The 20,779-nt window shown below is 43.6% G+C and overlaps 1 protein-coding gene and 1 long non-coding RNA gene across 2 annotated transcripts; both read left to right on the forward strand.

The window, feature by feature from the left end:
• Positions 1-2,190: 2,190 nt before the first annotated feature.
• Positions 2,191-4,168, forward strand: LOC148827840 (uncharacterized). Its single transcript, XM_088926197.1, has 4 exons — positions 2,191-2,247; positions 2,536-2,616; positions 3,169-3,537; positions 3,983-4,168. Exons 1-4 carry the CDS (start codon positions 2,191-2,193, stop codon positions 4,166-4,168), a joined length of 693 nt encoding a protein of 230 aa, XP_088782323.1.
• A 12,845-nt stretch (positions 4,169-17,013) lies between these two features.
• Positions 17,014-20,544, forward strand: LOC148827841 (uncharacterized). The gene is made up of 3 exons (XR_016091759.1): positions 17,014-17,205; positions 19,175-19,504; positions 19,816-20,544. It is a non-coding gene; the product is annotated as an uncharacterized LOC148827841 (long non-coding RNA).
• The last annotated feature ends 235 nt before the right edge of the window (positions 20,545-20,779 follow it).

The raw sequence follows: 20,779 nt of genomic DNA on the forward strand, positions 1-20,779 counted from the left end.
TAGGTGTCTCGCCTTCGTCACAAAGAGTGGTTTGACATCACGGACTAATACTAATGCGAGTGTATTCATATTTAATATTAGTGAGAGTACAATCGGTAGCTTTAATATTAATGCTAGTGTTCATGTCAGTTATGAGTGTGTGTGTTTTTTTGTGTGTGTGTTGGTGTGTGTCTATAAGTATTTGTAGTCTATGTGTGTGTCTGTGAATGTGTGCGAGTATGTGTGTGAGTGTCTGATTGTTTGTATAAATGTATGTCGTGTCTGTGAGTGTGTGTTGTGTCTGTGTGTGTGTCTGTGAATGTGTGTCTGTGAGTGTGTGTAGTGTATGTGTGTGTGTCTGTCAGTGTGTGAATGTGTGTCTGTGAGTGTGTGTAATGTCTGTGTGTGAATATGTGTGTGTGGGTGTCTGTCAGTGTGTGATAATGTGTGTGAGTGTGTGGGTGTATATCTGTCAGTGTGTGTGAGTATGTGTGTAGTCTGTGTGTGTCTGTGAATGTGTGCGAGTGTGTGTGTGTCTGATTGTGTGTATAAATGTATGTCGTGTCTGTGAGTGTGTGTTGTGTCTGTGAATGTGTGTCTGTGAGTGTGTGTAATGTCTGTGTGTGAATATGTGTGGGTGAGTGTCATGCAGTGTGTGATAATGTGTGTGATTGTGTGGGTGTATATCTGTCAGTGTGTGTGAGTGTGTGTGTAGGTGGGCTTGGGCTCCACTCGTGTGTCTGACAGAAGTGACCCATCAACAGGTGTTGAGGTCCAGAGCCGCCTGAGAATGGAACCACTTTCTAGATTCCAGACCAATGTCCAGAGAGCTGTGAGTGCTCTGTTTTTATCACTATTACTAGTAATGACAGCAGTAGTAGTATTAATATCAGAATTAGTATTAGAATTTGTAGTCATGGTCATAGTAGTAGCAGCAGAAGTAACAACAGTGGTAGTTGGATTATCCAAGCACTTACTCCAGGAACTACAGTATTGCACATTTATACTCTATTTTCCAGGCATGTTTCGTAAAGTGCTTTGATGTTCTGGATTAAAAGGCAAAATATAAGAAAAAAATTGATTGATTGATTGATTGACTATGAGAGTGAAGTCTGGTCGAACTTGTTTGTCTAACTGAACTATCCTGTCCACAGATGTCAACAGAGGTGAACAGAGAAGATGTCCAAACCCACCAGAGAGTGGAGAAAAGTTTGAGAGTCAGGCCCCAGACCCAGAGAGCTGTGAGTCCACTACTGGTCTTCTTCATATTGTGATTCTTCCTCTTCTTCCTCCTCCTGAAATTAAAGCTCATCGCAGTAGCAGGGCTCTGTTGTCTTCTCTTGAGGAGGAGAAAGACTCTACCTGACAGTGTGTGCATCTGCGTGTGTGTTAGTGTGTGGGAGTGTGTGTCTGTGGGTGTGTGTGCTTGTGAGTCTAGTCCAGCCCGTGTCTGTAACAGAACTGTATCAGAACCTCCTCATATCAGGAAGGAGGTAACAGGATACTCAGCCAACACAGGTTGTGGAGCCAGACCCAAGACCCCAAGAACAGCGAGTCTGCATTATTATTATTATTATTAGTAGTAGTAGTAGTATTAGTAGTAGTAGTAGTAGTAGTGAGAGGGTGAATGTGTGTGAGGTTGTGTGTGAGAGAGGGTGAGCATGTCTCAAACTCCATTCCTAGAGGGTCTGATGAATCATCTGGTTTCCTGCCCAGAGGTCTTGGTTACAAAGTTGATCTAATTTTTTAATTAAACAAAAAATATTCTAATACTGTACCTTTATCCAGACCTTAAATATCCAACTGTGCCTTGAATATTTTGAGTCTTCAACAGTGAGAGACATCAAAATATATTATTAAACACATTATTTCCACATCTTCTTATGAAAATAATTAGATTAATTGTTTAATTGGCTAGCCCCGTTTGGAAAGAAAACCTGGAGATGCACCTGGCTCTCCAGGGATTGTGATTGGGCTTGAGACCCCTGGTCTAGCAGAACTGGCCCCTCAACAGGTCTTGACAGGGATGTTGGGGATCATGAAGTTGGATAGCTGAGGGCTGGACACTGCTTCTGGATTGAGGACGACAGGCCACTGTCATGTAGGGTCATCTTGGCCCATGATGATGATGTGTGTTTGTGTGACTGGCTGGTAACTCTGTTTTCTCCTCCCCAGCACCGCCTGTAGAAACTCGCTCAAGTCGAGAGAGGAATGGCCGAGCAGAGAGAAGGGTGTCACACCGAGACCTGGGGCAGATCCCACAGGAACGTGAGTATTGGCTGCAACAACATGGTTGGATAGCTTGTTCCACACCCCCACCACCCTCTTCATACAGTAGTGCCTCCTGTCCTGACTGTAGGGTCTCATCCAGCTCTCTCTTAAGATAAGCCACCCTATCGGCTTCAACAACATGGCTAGACAGCTTGTTCCACACCCCCACCCTCCTCTATGTAAAGAATACTGTATTAATACTGTTAGACTAAGAATAAACCTGTACTGAGACACAAACTTGGTTGGCTTCTGCTGGTGAGACTTAAGCAGTCAACTTGCTGACAGGTCTTGACAGAGGTGGACGTGACCCTGAAAGGCCGGAGAGGGGCAACCGATACTGAGGCTCTGAGCAAAGATTCGCCCAGTGTAAGACAACCAATGTGTTCTGCTCAGGATGATGATGGTGATGCAGATGGTAGTGTAGATAATGAAGGTGGTTATTATGATGATGTTGATGGAAAGGTGTTGGTGATGATGATGGTGGACATGATGATTGTCATTATGAAGAAGGATATGGTGATGAAGATGGTGGAGATCATTTATTAGAAATGTGATGAAGATGATGGTGACGAAGATAGTGGAGATTATAATGGTGGAGGTGTTGATGATGGTGACACAGTCATGCCTGTGTGTGGCTGTGTGTGAAAGGGAAGGTGGGGTTGGATCAGGTCTGCCGCTGTCATCTGATAGGACTGTCAGAGGAAGAGGGAGCAGACTCCCCCTGCGTCTCACCCCAGGCAGCCGAGAGCTGCAAGTCCGTGAGCCTGATATGTCTGTGACGTCTGTCGAAAGTTTGGTTTCAGCTGCAATGATGGTGATTGCTGGGAGACCAGGGGCAGGGCTTGGTCCTCCTGGAGAAGACCCTCTCAGTTTTCTCTCTGTCCTCCTCATGCCCTCTCTGTGCCCCTGTCCCCCCAGGCCAGCCAGCCAATCACCAGGCAGGAGACCGAGACCCAGCTGTGGAACTACCCTAAGGGCCCGGAGAGGGATCTGCAGAAGGACAGGGCATGGACCTCCTCCTTGGCAGCCCACATACGCCATTGCTCGCCCCCTCACACACCCCCTTACCCACCCCCTGGTACACCCGCTCACCCGGGCATGACCCCGGCGGCCCTGTGGCGGCTCAGGGAGGGCCTGCAGGTCAAGCTGGAGGGGCTGCTCCAGGAGGAGGAGAGCCGGGTGCGGACCTGGGCTCAGAACATGATATCATCTATCCAGCAGGACTGCCTGGCGCTGTACAATGAAGTCCTGCCTGACTTTGAATCAGAGGGTGCATACGCGGGATTGGTAAGTCCCTTAAACCCCTCCCCCTTGCTTGAATCACACTGAGGTACGCAGGGGCTGGGGCGACTCACCTCTCCAAGACACCTGGGTCATCCCACTCCCATTTCACCTCAACATGGTTCTGAGAAAATCTCCCGTCCCCAAGGGGAGAGAGACAGGAGCCGGGCTGGGCCTCCAGCCCTCTGTTTATTCAAGATTATTGCCTCAGGAGGTGGGTGAGGTGGAAGACACACTGTCTACAAATCACCACTAGGGACAGCGTAAAGCAGGGGGTGAGACTCTTGATTATGGATAAGGATAACAGTGGGATGACTCCCCCTCTCTTGACTCACTGCCTACTGATGATGTTATGTCACTCCAGCTCCTCCTCATGGTGGTGTCTGCAGTCAGGCAATTTGGAGAATCGTTGAGGGATGATGATGAATATTCACCTTTCTTGTTCTCCCAGGGCACAGGAATCATGAAGCAGGACAGCTATGAGGAGGTGAAAGAGGCGCTGAAATCCTACTTCGAAAATACAATGGTCAGGTGTGACTTATCTGAGGTGGACAAGTGCTTCCGCCAGGCTGCAGCCGAGCTTGACCTTATCCTGCAGAAGTACCTGGGAGATGTTGTGGCCAAGGTCTGTGAATAGCAGGTTTATTTTGATAAAAGACATTTCTCATCCCCTTCTATTGTTGGTGTCTATTTCATGTAAAGGATTTGACTTGAAAATGAAACGTTTAATCGACTTACAGGGAGTATTCTTTAAGATGTGTATCGGATAGCTCTCCACTGTCACTTTACTGGACTTTTGAAGTAACCAATCTACAATGTAAATATATACTGCACATCTTAAGGAACATGAAGAGAAATCTGTGTGCTGATTGTCACCAAAAATGTCACAAATTAACCGCCAAACTGTTTAACATGTCCAACCACCTCTTCCTATTTTGCAGTGATTACAATTCTTTCAGTTTCCTCTCTTGTATTTTCCTTACTGTTTCACTGTCCCCTTCCCCCATGTGGAGATGGATCCACAGTCCAAACCCTGTTTCACCATTTGTTTGTTCAAAGTCTTTGGACTGACTTGCGACTTGCGAAGCCCCAGTGGCACAATCAGTCAGCGTCCACAGCAGAGTCATGGCGATGTTGTGTGTTCACGCCTCACCTGGAGCAATGGCACCTACAGATCCAGCCATTCAAAATGTGCGGAGTACGTGGCGGTAAAACGCGGTGGGCATGGCGAATCATACCACATTTGAATTGAAATATGATAATAGTATCTGGAAGCACCTTATAAAATCACCAGGTGGAGCCAATAAAGCTTAACCTCTCATGTACAGCATTTGAGCTGTCACCAGAAAACACCTGGTTTCGAATCCTGGTCACTGCTGAGGGACAGTCTTTTTACAATTAAGAATTTAAGTCGCATACTCTTTAGATTTTTAATCATTTGAAACTGTGTATTACAAAATGTCAATCATTAAACATTAAAAAGTAGGTATAATTTATAAAAACAAGATTTCTCATGTGGACAAAAGTACACAACCTTCCACCTTCATCATAAATATTTTTATTATGCAGAAATATTTTACGCAAAGTCAATTACAATTGCCAGTAATCGGAGAACAGCCTATCAACCAGATGGGCAAACGATTTTTAAAATTTTTAAAAAAATTAATAAAAAATTAGATACAATTACATGTCCATGCCTAAAATTGTATGACTTTAAAAGCTGTTAAAAATGGTTTATTTAAAAAACACTTTTTATACGCAAAAAACAGGTGATTTTTCATCCTCGTGATCAGCTTAGAATCTTTGTATTTGCTGTAAGATTTTTACTTTTTAATTAAAGTTTAAAATACTTTAATTTCATAAACGTAACACACGTTTCATACAGAAAAAAATCACATTCTCTTCTCTTCCTGATATGTAGGACAGATCAGCTGGTCTTTTTTTCCCAGTCAGAGACGGGGGAAAGCAGCACAGCCTAAGCTTTCTCAGTGCAAATGGCACCAATCTCGTCTGCATTTAACACTTAGTTTTTAAAATTAAACAACTCGCAAATGCGTGTTTAATTAAATGTCTTTATTGATTCACAATCTGACAAATGCAACATAAATCGTTATCTTTGTCTTTTAAGTTTGTTAATTAACTTTAAGCATAGCTTTCTCATCCTTTAGATTTATTTTTCATACCATCGTTAAACAAAGTAAGAGCCTATTGTACTTCCAAATGGCGTCACACGTGGAAAGATTAGATTGTAATCGTTTTTGTGACATAACAATCAGAAATAAAATAGTCTGTGATATTTGTGTAGATGAAATGTTTCTAAAATTTATTTTTTTTAATTAAAAATGATTAAAATGTATAATCTTTCCATGTGTAATGTCATTAGAAAGTACAATAAGCCCCTGCTTTGTTTAACGATCGTTTCAAATATAAAACTAACTGGTGAGAAAGTTATGTTTAATGATAATTAAAAGATTTCAATTTAAAATAAATTATTTACACTCTATTATTAAGTTTTAAAGGCAGGCGCACTCAGAGCCATAAACACTGCGCTGCAGAATGGTGTCCTTTCGGCACCCTCCTTTTCTCTGACTGAGCTCAGTGGGTGCTACATTTTCTCAATCTCCTGCTAATTCATTTCACACCACAGGAAAACGGTAGAATGTGATTGTTCTGTATCTGTACAAAATGCGTGTTGCGTTTACAAAATTAAAGTGTTTAAAATGTTTTAGTAAAAAGTTCAAAGAAATGTACAGCTTACACAAAGATTCTAATCTGATCACACGGAAGAAAATCATCCATTTTGAATAATTTTAACTAAACCCGTTTTTATGGGTTTTAAAATGCAGTGTCTATTTTAAACACATACTTTATTGTTTCCTATTTTTGATTTTCTTTAAAATGAAAAGAATCGGTTGTCCATTGTGCCACACAATATTATGTTACATTTTTATATTTTTGATAGACTTCAGAAGGCTTCAACTGATGCATAAAAAATATAGCATAATGCCTTCTCGCGTTATCACTTTCTGGGATCCGCTTTATTCAGACTAAGGTTTCTACAACTGCAACAAGGTACTTGATATTGTTTAAATTAATGCTGTGAAATTTTTCACAAATCGCGATCTTTAAACCTGTACTGTAGGTTGCAGGCTCTGTGTCATTTGTTCACAAAGTTATCGACATCTGAAACATTGTGTCTCAAAACTAGATATTTTAATAAGTGAAGCTTATGAAAACCGAAGAAAAAGAATACTGAAAAACATACAAGAGCTTGAAATTATTATTTTTAAATTAATACTGTTAATAATGACCAGACACATTATTTTAGTTTCAGTGGTATTTTTAATACTGCTTTGTTATTCTCGATTCTAATTACAATATATACAACTTTGTTTTAAGGCTTGCGGCATCTGTTAAACTGCCCCACTGAATAAGTGTTTTGAATAAAATAAGTTGAACAGTTGACAGTATTCCCGTTTGCTAATTCATGTTTTTTATTTTATTATTAATATAACTTAACATTGAATATGTTATAATAAATATATATATAAAACATGTTAATATAGTGTACGTAATACTTACTATTTTATTTTTTTAAAGTATGTTAGAAGAAAAACTTGTGCCGTAAGCAGGTATTGAACCTGGATTGTCAAGGGCTGCTCAAAAACACAGCTGAGACGAACCCGTTAGCCTGGATCATGGTCACCGGTGACCACACCTGTCTCCCCAGATTACACTTTTTTTAAGATAAACGCAAGATAAACAACGGTTTTTTCAAACCGCTCCACAAATTTTCTCACATGCACGTATTCTCCAATATCATCACAACAAAACCATAAAGTTTGTTTCCACAGACATGACACTATTATGCAATAAACCAATAAATTAATGAACTAGCAGAATCCCAATAAAAACACACGGCAACCCGGTAAGCACAGCATGTCAATATCATACATTTTTACCAACAAAACCGCAAAAGCAAAAACCAGCAAAATATATATACAGTGGTGTGAAAAAGTGTTTGCCTCCTTCCTGATTTCTTATTTTTTTGCATGTTTGTCACACTGAAATGTTTCAGATCATCAAACAAATTGAAATATTAGACAAAGATAATACAAGTAAACACAAAATGCAGTTTTTAAATGAAGGTTTTTCTTATTAAGGGAAAAAAAATCCAAGCCTATATGGCCCTGTGTGAAAAAGTGATTGCCCCCCCTGTTAAAACATAAATCAACTGTGGTTTATCACATCTTTGGAAAGTTGAGTTCAATTTCTCTAGCCACACCCAGGCCTGATTACTGCCACACCTGTTCTCAATCAAGAAATCACTTAAATAGGACCTGCCTGACAAAGTGAAGTAGACCAAAAGATCCTCAAAAGCTAGACATCATGCTGCGATCCAAACAAATTCAGGAACAAATGAGAAACAGAGTAATTGAGATTTATCAGTCTGGAAAAGGTTATAAAGTCATTTCTAAAGCTTTGGGACTCCAGCGAACCACAGTGAGAGCCATTATCCACAAATGGCGAAAACATGGAACAGTGGTAAACCTTCCCAGGAGTGGCCGGCCAACCAAAATTACCCCAAGAGCGCAGCCACGACTCATCCAAGAGGTCACAAAAAACCCCACAACAACATCCAAAGAACTGCAGGCTTCACTTGCCTCAGTTAAGGTCAGTGTTCATGACTCCACCATAAGAAAGAGACTGGGCAAAAATGGCCTGCATGGCAGAGTTCCAAGACGAAAACCACTGCTGAGCAAAAAGAACACAAAGGCTCGTCTCAGTTTTGCCAGAAAACATCTTAATGATCCCCAAGATTTTGAGAAAATACTCTGTGGACTGACGAGACAAAAGTTGAACTTTTTGGAAGGTGTGTGTCCCATTACATCTGGCGTAAAAGTAACACAGCATTTCAGAAAAGGAACATCATACCAACAGTAAAATATGGTGGTGGTAGTGTGATGGTGTGGGGCTGTTTTGCTGCTTCAGGACCTGGAAAACTTGCTGTGGTAAATGGAACCATGAATTCTGCTGTCTACCAAAAAATCCTGAAGGAGAATGTCCGGCCATCTGTTCGTGACCTCAAGCTGAAGCGCACTTGGGTTCTGCAGCAGGACAATGATCCAAAACATACCAGCAAGTCCACCTCTGAATGGCTTAAGAAAAACAAAATGAAGACTTTGGAGTGGCCTAGTCAAAGTCCTGACCTGAATCCGATTGAGATGTTGTGGCATGACCTTAAAAAAGCGGTTAAGGCTCGAAAACCCTCCAATGTGGCTGAATTACAACAATTCTGCAAAGATGAGTGGGCCAAAATTCCTCCACAGTGCTGTAAAAGACTCATTGCCAGTCATCGCAAACGCTTGATTGCAGTTGTTGCTGCTAAGGGTGGCCCAACCAGTTATTAGGTTTAGGGGGCAATCACTTTTTCACACAGGGCCATGTAGGTTTGGATTTTTTTTCCCTTAATAATAAAAACCTTCATTTAAACACTGCATTTTGTGTTTACTTGTGTTATCTTTGTCTAATATTTCAATTTGTTTGATGATCTGAAACATTTCAGTGTGACAAACATGCAAAAAAATAAGAAATCAGGAAGGGGGCAAACACTTTTTCACACCACTGTATATATCCCATGTTTTTACCTTATTCTGAAGCATGATATATATCCAAAATAGAATAGACCAGACTAGCTTATCTCCAGACCTGGAGACTATTGAACGTTATTGACTTTGTAGTAAATGTTTGAAGAACGCTGCGAGAAATAAGGCGATATGATTGGTAAAAAGCGCTGTCATTCATTGCATTTTCAGCCATTCAGAGCCCTTAGGGGGTAAGACTTCCTCTAAAAGTCTCGAGCTGCCTTTTAGCTGTCAATCATTGACTCAGAAGGGGTAATCAATCAGTTTTTTATCAGTTTCTTATCAGTGCTCCTTTTTTTTCACACCAGAAGGCAACTCTGAGGTTTTTTTTTCATTGCACTACAGCAGATAAAGGCTCTCTAGAAGTGTCTAAAGGTTTTTATAGCAATTGCAATGGTTTTTATTCTTATTATTTTCAATATTTTTATGATTTTTTATTATAGGCGTGAAAATTCATTCCAGGTCCAGTCTTCACAAAACATGATGTAGAATTTATTCTAATTAATCAATTTGTCTCAGATTTTTATCCAAGCTAGTAGTCACCTAGAACAAGGTTTTCAAATCATTCCCAGGCCCTTGACATGCATATAGTTGAAAAATCTGACTTCTGAAGACCAAAAAAACATTTTCGCCTGCTGTTTTTTGGGTTTTTTTTCATATGTTTGTCTGCTGAGTGGACACATTAAGAAATATAAGAAATTTGACTGTTCACACTCAAAGCCAAGGGGGTTAGCTTCAATTTAAGACCTGAACCAGGCTCTTGCTATGTTCTGCTACAGAGATATAACAAATGTTTAAGAGGAGGAAATTCCAGGCAGAAATTGGCTAAATGTGTCAATGGTGAGAACAGGTTAAAAATGTTTCAAAAGTAATCATGCGCGATTGAGTCAAATAAAAAATAAACCAAGTTTACAAAGAAAGTGTATTACAGTTAATTAATATCATTATTAATTTCTTAACATAAGCGATTCCATCTTATATTTCCTATTTTGAGGATTCTAAAAAGTATGAGGTTTTTTACTGCGATAACGAGCCCAAGTTTTCATAGAAAAGGTTAATTACTTAACTCAGTTAACTTTGAATGTGTTGTGATATTTAGAAATACCAACAAATTCAATATAGTGTCAATAATATTTACTATTGTAGTCAAACTGATGCAGATGTTTACAAAGAAAGTCTACTACTTTAATAATTTAAGCTATATGAATATAATTACTGTATATCATTATTAATTTATTTAGATACGCTATTCCATGTTACAGTATATTCCCTATTACTCAAATTATAAAAAGTAAGTGCAATTATTCATAGAAAAGGTTAAAAAATACTTTTTATGAAGTACAGTATATAAACTTAATACAATCAGAAGTATGTAAAAACATTTCCAAAATAACCACAGTACGTAACTGAATGAAAGACTTTGATACTTAAAATGTTTATGAAGACAGTGGAATACTGGTGTGTATTTTTTATTTAAACTACCAATACCAGCCATATACATTTTACATAGTGTGCTTATGTTCCTAAATTAATATCGTTTAGGACCTTCAGATACGTTATGCTCCTCTTCTTTTGTGCTCAGCTACTAAAATTTCCCTTTAGTTGTAAAACTCCATATTAATATTCAATATTAAGCAGATTTAAACATGCACAGTAAAGAGATTAAATGAAGCAATCATTTCACTAACAACCAATACATCACGAGTGCCGCCTGTCGGTCATTTTGACCAGCCAATCACTTACTGCGGTACAACTCGGTGAACTGTAGAAAATTTCCACAGTACGGAGTTGTACTGTGTATTTTCAATGCCTGTATCTGTATATATAAAAATTATAAAAACCAACCACTTTTATCATAATATTCTCGCTGACAATATATAACAACAGACAACAGACACACCGGCCATCACTGATCCCACACCCAATGACTCCTGACCAACAACAACAACAGACACACTGGCCATCACTGATCCCACAGCCACTGACTACTGACAAACAACAACAACAGACACAACGGCCATCACCACTCCCACAGCCACTGACTACTGACCAACAACAACACCAGATACACTGGCCATCACCAATCCCACACAATACTGAACAACAACACCAGACACACTGACCATCACCACTCCCACAGACACTGACTACTGACCAACAACAACAGACACACTGACCATCACCGCTCCCACAGCCACTGACTACTGACCAACAACAACAGACACAATGACCATCACTGCTCCCACAGCCACGACTACTGACCACCAACAACAGACACACTGACCATCACTGCTCCCACAGCCACTGACTACTGACCAACAACAACAGACGCAATGACTATCACTGCTCCCACAGCCACTAACTACTGATCAACAACAACAGACACACTGACCATCACCGCTCCCACAGCCACTGACTACTGACCAACAACAACAGACACACTGGCCATCACCGCTCCCACAGCCACTGACTACTGACCAACAACAACAGACACACTGGCCATCACCGCTCCCACAGCCACTGACTACTGACCAACAACAACAACAGACACACTGACCATCACTGCTCCCTCGGCCACTGACTACTGACCAACAATAACAGACACACTGGCCATCACTGCTCCCACAGCCACGACTACTGACCAACAACACCAGACACACTGGCCATCACCACTACCACAGCCATCGACTACTGACCAACAACAACAGACACAATGACTATCACTGCTCCCACAGCCACGACTACTGACCAACAACAACAGACACAGTGACCATCACTGCTCCCACAGCCACGACTACTGACCAACAGCAACAGACACAATGGCCATCACCACTCCCACAGACACTGACTACTGACCAACAACAACAACAGACAACCTGACCATCACTGCTCCCACAGCCATGACTACTGACCAACAACAACAGACACACTAACCATCACTGATCACACAGCCACTGACTACTGACAAACAACAACAGACACACTGGCCATCACTTCTCCCACAGCCACGACTACTGACCAACAACAACAGACACACTGGCCATCACCGCTCCCACAGCCACTGACTACTGACCAACAACAACAGACACACTGACCATCACCACTCCCACAGCCACGACTACTGACCAACAACAACAGACACACTGACCATCACTGCTCCCACAGCCACTGACTACTGACCAACAACAACAGACAGACTGACCATCACTGATCCCACAGCCACTGACTACTGACCAACAACAACAGACACACTAGCCATCACCGCTCCCACAGCCACTGACTACTGACCAACAACAACAGACACACTGGCCATCACTGCTCCCACAGCAACTGACTACTGACCAACAACAACAGACACAATAACTATCCCTGCTCCCACAGCCACTGACTACTGACCAACAACAACAGACACACTGACCATCACTGCTCCCACAGCCAATACTACTGACCAACAACAACAGACACACTGGCCATCACCACTCCCACAGCCACTGACTACTGACCACCAACAACAGACACACTGACCATCACTGATCCCACAGCCACTGACTACTGACCAACAACAACAGACACACTGGCCATCACCACTCCCACAGCCACGACTACTGACCACCAACAACAGACACACTGACCATCACTGCTCCCACAGCCACTGACTACTGACCAACAACAACAGACGCAATGACTATCACTGCTCCCACAGCCACTAACTACTGATCAACAACAACAGACACACTGACCATCACCGCTCCCACAGCCACTGACTACTGACCAACAACAACAACAGACACACTGACCATCACTGCTCCCTCGGCCACTGACTACTGACCAACAATAACAGACACACTGGCCATCACTGCTCCCACAGCCACGACTACTGACCAACAACACCAGACACACTGGCCATCACCACTACCACAGCCATCGACTACTGACCAACAACAACAGACACAATGACTATCACTGCTCCCACAGCCATCGACTACTGACCAACAACAACAGACACAGTGACCATCACTGCTCCCACAGCCACGACTACTGACCAACAGCAACAGACACAATGGCCATCACCACTCCCACAGACACTGACTACTGACCAACAACAACAACAGACAACCTGACCATCACTGCTCCCACAGCCATGACTACTGACCAACAACAACAGACACACTAACCATCACTGATCACACAGCCACTGACTACTGACAAACAACAACAGACACACTGGCCATCACTTCTCCCACAGCCACGACTACTGACCAACAACAACAGACACACTGGCCATCACCGCTCCCACAGCCACTGACTACTGACCAACAACAACAGACACACTGACCATCACCACTCCCACAGCCACGACTACTGACCAACAACAACAGACACACTGACCATCACTGCTCCCACAGCCACTGACTACTGACCAACAACAACAGACAGACTGACCATCACTGATCCCACAGCCACTGACTACTGACCAACAACAACAGACACACTAGCCATCACCGCTCCCACAGCCACTGACTACTGACCAACAACAACAGACACACTGGCCATCACTGCTCCCACAGCCACTGACTACTGACCAACAACAACAGACACACTGGCCATCACTGATCCCACAGCCACTGACTACTGACCAACAACAACAGACACACTGGCCATCACCACTCCCACAGCCACGACTACTGACCAACAACAACAGACACAATAACTATCACTGCTCCCACAGCCACTGACTTCTGACCAACAACAACAGACACACTGACCATCACCGCTCCCACAGCCACTGACTACTGACCAACAACAACAACAGACACACTGACCATCACTGCTCCCTCAGCCACAACTACTGACCAACAACAACAGACACACTGACCATCACTGCTCCCAAAGCCACGACTACTGACCAACAACAACAGACACACTGACCATCACTGCTCCCAAAGCCACAACTACTGACCAACAACAACAGACACACTGACCATCACCGATCTCACAGACACTGACTACTGACCAACAACAACAGACACAATGACCATCACTGCTCCCACAGCCACGACTACTGACCAACAACAACAGACACACTGACCATCACTGCTCCCACAGACACTGACTACTGACCACCAACAACAGACACACTGACCATCACTGCTCCCACAGCCACGACTACTGACCAACAACAACAGACACACTGGCCATCACTGCTCCCACAGCCACTGACTACTGACCAAGAACAACAAACACACTGGCCATCACTGCTCCCACAGCCACTGACTACTGATCAACATCAACAGACACACCGGCCATCACCACTCCCACAGCCACTGACTACTGACCAACAACAACACCAGACACACTGGCCATCACCAATCCCACACAATACTGAACAACAACACCAGACACACTGACCATCACCACTCCCACAGACACTGACTACTGGCCAGTCTCATGCCTGCTGAGCTTCAGTGGGTTGTTAGTTGTGAGTTGCAGGGTTATATGGCTGCTGGCACATTTATGCACACCTAAGTCCTGGCCCATATTTTTTCACAATTTCCTTTCACACACTCACCTGAGTCATGTCCCCTGACCTTCAGGTAGCTGTCCATGAGCTCGGGACAGATGTATTTCAGATAATCTCTGTTCTCTGTGTTGTAGTCTATGTTGCGGTCCATGTGCATCTTGAGAGACTGGTGGATGGGAGAGAGACCCTCCCACTGGGTGTTGAAGCTGTCGAACTCGACCATCGTACCCGATCCAGTCGAATGATTCCACCCTCCCTTTCTCATCCTTTGAGCAGCCCACAAACCTCTGCAGGACATGAACCCCTGAGAGACGGACAAGAATGAGCTTCACTGTTACCTCTCTTTAACATCTGAGAGACCACCAGAGAAATAACATACACAATTCACAGGCAAATCAACATTATGTGTCAACAAAGAGTTCTATACATGTGAGGACAAAATATCACATATTTGTGACAAAATATTAGGTTTTTCCTCTCACCACCAGTTAGGTTTTTTAGCTCTTTCATCATTTCATAGAAGAAAAGCTCCTCCAGAATGCATTGGTTTGCAGAATCTACTGCGACCTGCTTCAGCCAGTCCTGCGTGAACACGACACACTTCATGCCACTGCTGTACTCCATCAAGGGCTCCCCATCCAGAGAGACTAAGCCATGGAATTTCCCATTGCACCGAACCAATTTCAGTCTCTCTGGAAAAAAAAGAAATTGTATGTTAATACTTACTGCACAGTATGTACACTCCAATACATTAAAACTGCACTGAGAGAGAGAGGGGTTCATACAGACACACTGACTGGACACTCCAGTACATTAACACTGCACTGAGAGAGAGGGGTTCATACAGACACACTGACTGGACACTCCAGTACATGAACACTGCACTGAGAGAGAGGGGTTCATACAGACACGCTGACTGGACACTCCAGTACATTAACACTGCACTGAGAGAGAGAGGGGTTCATACAGACACACTGACTGGACACTCCAGTACATTAACACTGCACTGAGAGAGAGAGGGGTTCATACAGACACACTGACTGGACACTCCAGTACATTAACACTGCACTGAGAGAGAGAGGGGTTCATACAGACACACTGACTGGACACTCCAGTACATTAACACTGCACTGAGAGAGAGGGGTTCATACAGACACACTGACTGGACACTCCAGTACATTAACACTGCACTGAGAGAGAGAGGGGGGTTCATACAGACACACTGACTGGACACTCCAGTACATTAACACTGCACTGAGAGAGAGAGGGGTTAATACACACACACTGACTGGACACTCCAGTACATTAACACTGCACCGAGAGAGAGGGGTTAATACAGACACACTGACTGGACATTACACTGCATTAAGAGAGTTTAATACAGACACACTCAACATTATATTATATTAACAGCGGTCCTGGAGAGATGGTTTGTTTGCATTTTTTTTTTCATTCCAAATCAGCTGATTTAACATAAATCAGTTCATGTGTATAAATACAGCCTTTTTGTCACTGCCTCTCCCAGCTTTTCAGGTCCGTCAATTTTCAGCGCTGTAGACACTTTTGCTCCAAATATGAGCACACTTTCCTTGGACGTTTATGAAATTACCCAGCTAGGTGAGTCTGGCAAGACACCAATTGCTAGAAATCACTCAGTCATGACAACAGGCCTGTTTGTACGTTAAATCTATGGAATTGAGACGTGAAGAGGAAATTATGTTTTTGTTGTGCTTCACGGAAAGCGTATCATAATTATCATAATTAATGACCCCCAAGGCTGTAAACGAAATGGACAGATGCAAACAAAGTGACGACAATAAAATATTGATTAAAGTATAGCTTTAGCCGTACATAAACATAAAAAAGCAGCGAGCCCTTATCCCGAGTTTACTACTCGTGCGTCTGGAAAAGCACCAGCAGGACTCATCTCCAGCGACCCAGCCTGGAAGACCCAAACCCACCAGAACCGCGAACAGCATCATCATGCCCCTGCTCTGTTTGATTCGAGCTCTTAAAAAAGAAAAAGAGCCCTTAAAACACCAAAGCGAAGGTGATTGTGCAGGTGAGGACGCCAGTGTTTCGTAACACTCAAGTACTTTCGGTTTCGGTAACCTGTCAGGCTCGTTTTACACGCGGGCGGTGCTCAGAAAGCCCGTGTATTTGCTTGTGTGTGTCGCAGATACTGTTTTTACTGGTAAAAAATCCGACATAGGGAAATTCTATACAAACTGATGTCATGAGAGGCCCCAGGAAAGATACTGTATAAAATAAAAGTTATTACAGTTTGTTGATAAAGCACTGATACTCCTTGGCAGGGTTATTTCAGACCTGTGCGCGCGGGACAGACAGCTCTGAGTGACAGCAGGCGACACACCTGGGCGCAGGTTCACACAGACGCACCTGTCGCCTGTGAAACAGACAGCCTGAACCATCAGTCTGGGACAGAGCTCACCTAGAGCCAGGTGACCCAGGGACCAGGACTGGGAACCCCGAACTCACTGTGTTTTAGTGAGTAAATCTAATTTACCCGAGTCTCGCGTCGGTTTTAGCATGTTTTACTTATCACGGTTTGTCCAGTCAGTGGCTTTTCCTAATTTTAATTGTGTATTTGTTTTGCGTATTTGTATTCAGAAAAGGGTGGGACGTGTCTAAAATAACTTTATCAAATGAACAAGCTGACGTACAGAAATCCCGGAGCACCGCGAACATGAGACTCGTTTACAGCATGTTGGATCCCGCAAAGGAACGGGAGAGAAAGAGAAACAACATTTCGGCTGTTCAGACATTTTCATGGTCGACACTGCATTGTTTTTATAGCGTTGTTAGTCGAACATTCATCTGATACCGCAGAGCTTTACTGTGTCAATGGATATAATAGTCTCTGGACAGACTCAGTCTTCACAATAGCAAACCACTGCTCTGTTAAAATAGACAAAGACTCTCTGCCTGAATTCCTGTATATTATCATGTCCCAGGTCTGTCAGCCAATTACCAGGCTGTACAGAGCTATTACCACAACAGGTTCTTCTTGACTGCTAACATATCAACTCCGACATCCTACATTATACAGTGGTGTGAAAAAGTTATTAGGTTTAGGGGGCAATCACTGAAGCAGCAAAACAGCCCCAGACCATCACACTACCACCACCATATTTTACTGTTGGTATGATGTTCCTTTTCTGAAATGCTGTGTTACTTTTACACCAGATGTAATGGGACACACACCTTCCAAAAAGTTCAACTTTTGTCTCGTCAGTCCACAGGGTATTTTCCCAAAAGTCTTGGGGATCATCAAGATGTTTTCTGGCAAAACTGAGACGAGCCTTTGTGTTCTTTTTGCTCAGCAGTGGTTTTCGTCTTGGAACTCTGCCATGCAGGCCATTTTTGCCCAGTCTCTTTCTTATGGTGGAGTCATGAACACTGACCTTAACTGAGGCAAGTGAAGCCTGCAGTTCTTTGGATGTTGTTGTGGGGTTTTTTGTGACCTCTTGGATGAGTCGTCGCTGCGCTCTTGGGGTAATTTTGGTCGGCCGGCCACTCCTGGGAAGGTTCACCACTGTTCCATGTTTTCGCCATTTGTGGATAATGGCTCTCACTGTGGTTCGCTGGAGTCCCAAAGCTTTAGAAATGGCTTTATAACCTTTTCCAGACTGATAAATCTCAATTACTCTCTTTCTCATTTGTTCCTGAATTTCTTTGGATCGCAGCATGATGTCTAGCTTTTGAGGATCTTTTGGTCTACTTCACTTTGTCAGGCAGGTCCTATTTAAGTGATTTCTTGATTGAGAACAGGTGTGGCAGTAATCAGGCCTGGGTGTGGCTAGAGAAATTGAACTCAGCTTTCCAAAGATGTGATAAACCACAGTTGATTTATGTTTTAACAGGGGGGGCAATCACTTTTTCACACGGGGCCATGTAGGTTTGGATTTTTTTTCCCTTAATAATAAAAACCTTGTATTATCTTTGTCTAATATTTCAATTTGTTTGATGATCTGAAACATTTCAGTGTGACAAACATGCAAAAAAACAAGAAATCAGGAAGGGGGCAAAAACGTTTTCACACCACTGTAGATACGACTTTATTGATCCCGTAGGGAACTATAGCAGTCCAGCCCAAGACAAGCAAAAACAGACATCAGAATAGTTATAAAAACAAAAGACAACAAAATAAATATAAACTAAATACATAGGTGTGTGCAAAATGTGATGCCCATAGTCACTGTAGAAACAATAAAACATGTGCAGAAGCGGATGAGAGGCGTTGGTCATGATGGCTGTGAGCTTGGTCAGCATTCTCCTCTCAGCCACCACCTCCAGGGGGTCGAGTCTCATCCCCAACACAGAGCCAGCCTTCTGAAGAATGTCTCTGCAATTTCAAATTGAAATTTGAAGCTGCTCTTTGCATGGGTATCACTTCTTTTGAGCAGTACTCTAAGCTCGTGTTAAAGGTTTGGTCCTCTTGTCCTGTGTTTTTCAGGGTCAGAGGTCAGTGCTCTCCCTGACTCTGGGGACAGGGCTCCTCTTGACCAGTAGCACAAATGAGAAGGAGGAGTGGGGCTCCAGTCTGAGGCAGGAGACAGAGCTCACCGCCGCACAAGGGAAAGAGACACTCAGTGAGCAGCACACAGAGAGCAGACAGAGACAGGATCTGGACTCTGTGCCCACGATGAAGACCTAGCCTGAGAGTGAGACACCTGGGCTCTTAATATTTACAGAGAAGATCAATCATCTGCACACCATGCGTATCGCAGAACATTGTATTGAACTGGACAGCGTCTCTATGCACCAGAGCTCAGAGCAGAACTGGGTGAGTTTCATTTTGCAGAGCAGGACATGGGAGCCCCAGTGGACTGACCCTGCAGATACAATAATCCACACATACATCAGCTGGAGTCGTACGTTAACTGAAAGACTTGAGCTTTCTGCGTTTGTGTGCGGCGCATGTACGGTCTTGCAATTTGGTAGATGTTTTATTCATCTCTGTCACAATTCTTCTTTGATCTTCATTGTTGAGGATTATTCAGTTATTGCTACTTTACATTTTGTTTTCTGAGAAGGTTTTGGCCTCTACCCTCAGCCCATGTTAAAGGCCTTGTCCTCTTGTCCTGTGTTTTTCAGGGTCAGAGGTCAGTGCCCTCCCTGACGCTGGGGACAGGGCTCCTCTTGAACAGCAGCACAGTGAGGAGGAGGAGTGGGGCTCCAGTCTGATGCAGGAGAGAGAGCTCACTACCGCACAAGGGAAAGAGAGACTCAGGGAGCAGCACACAGAGAGCAGAGAGAGTGTGGAGGATCTGGACTCTGTGCCCATGATGAAGACCGAGCCTGAGAGCCTCTTAGTAAAGCCCTCAAACGAGATTAATGATCTGGACATTAAGAATATTAGTGAAAGTTGTAAGGAGCAGGACTCTGTCTCTGTACAAGAGCACGATGAAGAACTGGGTGAGTTTCCTCTTACAGAGCAGTACGTGGTGATCCAGCTGATGGACCCTGCAGAGCAGCAGACTGCTGTACCTGGTGAAGAGATCAGTGCTGAGTCACAGCACCCAGAGGAGAGTCAGGACAGGGAGGGGCAAGAGCAGCACCTACAGGGCTCGATAGTACCAACACCTTGTTCTGTGCAAATTCAGAGACTGTCAGCGCCGAGGTGGTTTGACACATCGTCGTGGGCCAGAGGATCAGGAAGCCTTCAACGCCTTGTTCAGATAAAACGGAGGAAGTGACGGTACAGCACAGACAGAAGCAGTGTTTTCAGAGGTCAGGGAAATTAAGTCACAAGGGGCGAGAGAGTATTCAGCTGCAGTCAGTGTGGGAAGAGTTTCAGTCGCTTGGACAGTCTAAAAACCCACCAGTCCGTTCACACAGGAGAGAAGCCTTTCAGCTGCAGTCAGTGTGCGAGGAGTTTCAGCTGGGCTGCTAGCTTACGAAAACACCAGCTGACGCACACGTGAGAGAGACCTTTCAGCTGCGAGCAATGTGGGAAGAGCTTCAGTCAGGAAGGCAGTTGAAAAACCCACCAGCTTCAGCTGCAGGGAGTGCAGGAGGAGTTTCCGGCGGGCGGACAGCTTAAAAGCGCACCACCTTC

This window comes from Atractosteus spatula, chromosome 10, assembly GCF_055471065.1.
Source record: "Atractosteus spatula isolate fAtrSpa1 chromosome 10, fAtrSpa1.hap1, whole genome shotgun sequence".
Lineage (NCBI taxonomy): Eukaryota > Metazoa > Chordata > Actinopteri > Semionotiformes > Lepisosteidae > Atractosteus > Atractosteus spatula.

Excerpts from the sequence above, each read along its gene's own strand:
- LOC148827840 (XM_088926197.1), top strand. The coding sequence starts at position 2,191 with ATGGCCGAGCAGAGAGAAGGGTGTCACACCGAGACCTGGGGCAGATCC. Across the intron at positions 2,248-2,535 it reads GGGGCAGATCCCACAGGAAC|GTCTTGACAGAGGTGGACGT; the intron begins GTGAGTATTGGC and ends ACTTGCTGACAG. Across the intron at positions 2,617-3,168 it reads TGAGCAAAGATTCGCCCAGT|GCCAGCCAGCCAATCACCAG; the intron begins GTAAGACAACCA and ends CTGTCCCCCCAG.